The following is a 4,303-nucleotide window of genomic DNA, read 5'->3' as shown; positions in this document are numbered from 1 at the left end:
ACACATTGTGTATGAGTTAAAGTAATTTTAAGAATCGAGAATAATATCGATTAGATATCATACTCCTTCTATGTCCTTTAATTATTGATTAACTTCAGTTGATAGAAATTAAATTAACGGATTAATTACTGTGAAAAATTAAATTAACGGATTAGTTAAATAATATGAATTTCATTAAAAAAGAAAAAACTAAATAATATGTAAAGAAATAACCATTTTATAATAGAAATATCCAATTAGACGCATCTATTTATCCATATAATATAGAGACCGAATTATTCGACATAAAAGACCTACTTTTTTTTAACTTTTTAAAGCTCACCAATATATATTGTTTGAAAATTTAAACCTTAGATATTCTGGTCAACGTATGTTGATGAAATTAGTATGTATAGGTATAACTTTTGATATGCTACAATATTTATGATATCTTCACAATTTATTTCAACATACAAGAAAAGAATATCATCTCTTTTTTTGTATCACGTAAATAAAATGGTATAACCGTCCTTATAACAAAATAAAAAGTAAAAATTAACTCTAGACCCTCACCTTTAAGGCAATAAAAGTTGTTTATTCATAAATTATAAACTTTTTAATGTTTTGTTGTTATCAAGCAATTAAGGATACATGATTTGAAGATGGTTGTTAGTTAGGTGGGTTTTTTTCTTTTTTTTTTTTTTTTTTTTTTTGAACATGAGGGGTGTTTCATCTCAAGAACACATATATAATTAGCAAATAGTTAACATACATTCTCATTTAATTGAATTAGTACAATTAGTGCTCACTGCTCAACATGATATCACTTACATGAATTGTTGTAGATATGATGAAGGTCATGATCTATTTAAATAAGTGACTAAACTACTAATTGATATCAGCTAAACTAAACTGATATCACTCTAACATCACTTTCATAGTGACTATCTACAATACAATAAATTAAGACCGGTAGAAATATTAACATCTGACTTGGCAAAACAGTTGATTCATAAGTTCACAATTGTTTTTTAACAATTCTTCAATTTTTGAGACTTCAGTTCTTTTATGCAACCTGTTGTTTCTTCCATTTTGTTATTTAACTTCAGTCTTTATCAATCAAGAGAATAGTAGTTTGCATGAACCTATTTTGTGAAGTACTATATATGAACTAGGGATATTTGTCGAATTGAATAATGAATTTTTAAATTACTCAAATCGAATTTTTACAATAGTTTTATATATTTCTTGAATTCGTATTCGATTTAAAACTGGTAAACTGGATTCGAATTAGTAATATGTGTGTGCACACTAATATGCCAGAATATATGTATACTATTTGATTGTTTAGTTATAACAAAGATACCTATTTTGAATTTTGAGAAGAATGTTGGTGTGACACAAGATAACTCCGAAATTCAATTTTAAATATATGGAAAAGTTTGTTCACTTTAGGCACTTGAAAAACTGTAGACAGATGTTTACATTTTCATACAACTTCCAAAAACTATTTATGTATTAGTGACAATTTGTACACTTTTCTTCTTAATTAATCTGATAAAATTTATCTTTACACATGTAAGAATATATAGATTATCTACATGCTTATAAATTATATACTAGAATATATGTTATTAATAACAAAATATAGGTATTTTCATAGGATGGTCACTCATCTTTTTCACTCTATAGGTAACTTCCATTGGAGATCCATCACATTTTGTCTTTTAACTTCATAAGTGCCTTCTCACAGCGACTAAATGCTACTTGCTCCTCTCCATTACCTTTTGCTCTCTCTCTCTCTCTCTCTCTCTCTCTCTATCTCTCAACTATACCCTTAAATTAGGGTTTTCAGTACATCTTTATTGATGTCTTCAGCTAGCAAATAAAGAAGAAAAAGGTAACTGTCTTTTCCATAGTGATTTGTGATTTGTTCTTGTCATCTGATCAGTAAACACACAAACACATACACACAAAATCCTTAAAAGCCCAAATCTATCTATACATAACACATATGAATCACAATTTTCTTTTCTTCTAGGGAACACAAGCTTCTGAGGTTAAGTCATACTTTTCTGATCTGATTTGGTTAAATTTTATATACTTTTCTATAAAAGATGCATATATGCACCGATCCCATTAAAGTGTTTTAAGTTCTGATCATCTAGGGTTGATGTATACATATAAGTTCATATCATTATTCTCACTTAAGCTATCACTTAATCTGCCAGATCCCATATTATAACTACTATATATAACCGTGTTCATTGAGTACATGGAGCGATCCGAGCGTATATATACATATAGATCTCCCACAAAAATGGAGATTTTGAGGTTCAAAACGAAGAAACTGCTGAAAGACTGCAAGGGTTTGATCATTAGTGCATTTGCCTGCAATATTAAAAATGGATTTTAAATTTGTTGAACTTCAAAAAAAAAAAAAAAAACGTTCATACAAGATTTACCAATTCTTTATAGCTAGATCGATGCATGTTGTGTCTACTAAGATCTTAAAGCCGACACCTAGTGACCAGTTTATAAAACAAATGGCTGGATTTTACGGATCTATGTTGTTTTCTTTTTCATATAGTTCTTCTAATAATTGATCTACATGTTCGTATGTGGAAGAGAGAAAAGGGGAAAGCTTGTACCCAGTATATTATTTTTTGCATGTGGTTACTAACTTAAATCTAGTGATCAAATATGCATATTGTCTGTCATGAGGAGAGAAAAGGAGAAATTCTTTTGGAAGCATGTTTTTAGAGATGAGACTGGTACTTTTAGGTGTTTTTTTAGAACTTCTTAATTTGCCAGCCCTATAATTAAGTGAACTGGGACACTAGCTTTGCCAAGCAAACTCCATAGAGTTTTTCACCAAACTTAGCCGGTATTTCAACAAACTCTACGGATTTTGCTTGCCACCCAAGCGAACTTACCGAGTTCACTTATGGGTAGTGAACTGCCTTGGAATAATGAAGTACCAGTGTCGTTCCTAAACCACCAACTAATACAAAAAAAATCGAGAAAAGTTATTATATCCGGCGCAAATCCCATTATGAACCTATCATTGGTGATCTGTGATGTTTCCCCATGGATCTTCACCGTAACTATCTTCGGTCACCGACTGATTTGCTCCTTGCTAAAAGTCTTCTTATTTGTATTGCATGTTTAGATGGATTTAGGTTAGTATCTAACAAATTAAAGAGTAAACTATGGACTACTAGAAGGGTGCTCATGGTAAAGATTAAAAGTCTTAATTTTAAGAGGTTAATTTCAAATTTAAGGCCTAGATGTTTATGCCTATTTGATGCTTAATCAATTCTTAATTAATTACTTTGCAGATAAAATAAAAGCTAATTAATGGCAAGCTCTTACAATCCTCCTTGTGCTGCCTGCAAATTTTTGAGAAGAAAATGCATACCAGGCTGCGTTTTCGCACCTTATTTCCCACCCGAAGATCCACAGAAATTCATGAATGTTCACAAAATCTTCGGTGCCAGCAACGTCACTAAACTTTTAAACGATGTTTTACCTCACCAGAGAGAAGATGTGGTTAGTTCACTTGCATATGAAGCCGCAGCTCGTGTTAGAGATCCTGTTTATGGTTGTGTTGGAGTCATCAGTTCCTTGCAACAACAAGTTGATCGCCTTCAAAAGGATCTTGATGCTGCAAATACTGATTTGATACGACATGTGTGCAATGAGATGCCTGGACTGACTTCAATTCAGCCAGTGATTCCACCTCAAAGAGCAATGGATCATTTATCTGCTACAAGGGTTGATGGTGGTGGATTTTACCAGCCTTATAATGTTAATCGTATGTGGAATAGGCCGAATGGTTCGAATCCTCGTGGGAACATGAACGCTGGCGGTAGTGGTGGCGGTGGGTGGTGGTGGACTGGTGGTAGAGGAAGTAATATGTGAAATAGATGTTGATCTCACTTTATTAGCCATGAAAGGCATAATTAAGTTGGAAAACCTAGTTTGAGTTTGTGTTGTATGTGTATATATAGTTGTCTCACCATTACCTATGCGAGCTACATTGTAACATATACATTGTCATCCAACAAAGGAAAGATTCCATTAATGTTGTAGCAAGAAGCCAATAATTAAAGAATAATAGGAGTAGCTAGAAAGCAGAAAACGGAATTACCAAAAAAAATATAATGAAGCTACATACATGCACTATAGATACATACACATTCACATGCGCGCACTATGTGCGTGTACATAAGTGTGTCTAGAAATTATGTTATGGAACCACTACTAGAAACTAGGAGGTTTCCTAAGCAATTCTTTTTTGTCGAAAGTAGAGTCAGGTCAC

General features: G+C 32.1%; 1 protein-coding gene across 1 annotated transcript; it reads left to right on the top strand.

Annotated features, from left to right (window-relative positions):
• Positions 1-1,770: 1,770 nt before the first annotated feature.
• Positions 1,771-4,011, top strand: LOC110902496 (protein LATERAL ORGAN BOUNDARIES). The gene is made up of 2 exons (XM_022149106.2): positions 1,771-1,879; positions 3,321-4,011. The coding sequence occupies exon 2, from the start codon at positions 3,340-3,342 to the stop codon at positions 3,901-3,903; it is 564 nt and encodes a 187-aa protein (XP_022004798.1). The 5' UTR covers positions 1,771-1,879; positions 3,321-3,339; the 3' UTR covers positions 3,904-4,011.
• The last annotated feature ends 292 nt before the right edge of the window (positions 4,012-4,303 follow it).

This window comes from Helianthus annuus, chromosome 6, assembly GCF_002127325.2.
Source record: "Helianthus annuus cultivar XRQ/B chromosome 6, HanXRQr2.0-SUNRISE, whole genome shotgun sequence".
Classification (NCBI taxonomy): Eukaryota; Viridiplantae; Streptophyta; class Magnoliopsida; order Asterales; family Asteraceae; genus Helianthus; species Helianthus annuus.
The sequence above is the reverse complement of the archived record's forward strand: the minus strand, read 5'-3'. Positions and strand labels throughout refer to the sequence as shown.

Excerpts from the sequence above, each read along its gene's own strand:
- LOC110902496 (XM_022149106.2), top strand. The coding sequence starts at position 3,340 with ATGGCAAGCTCTTACAATCCTCCTTGTGCTGCCTGCAAATTTTTGAGA.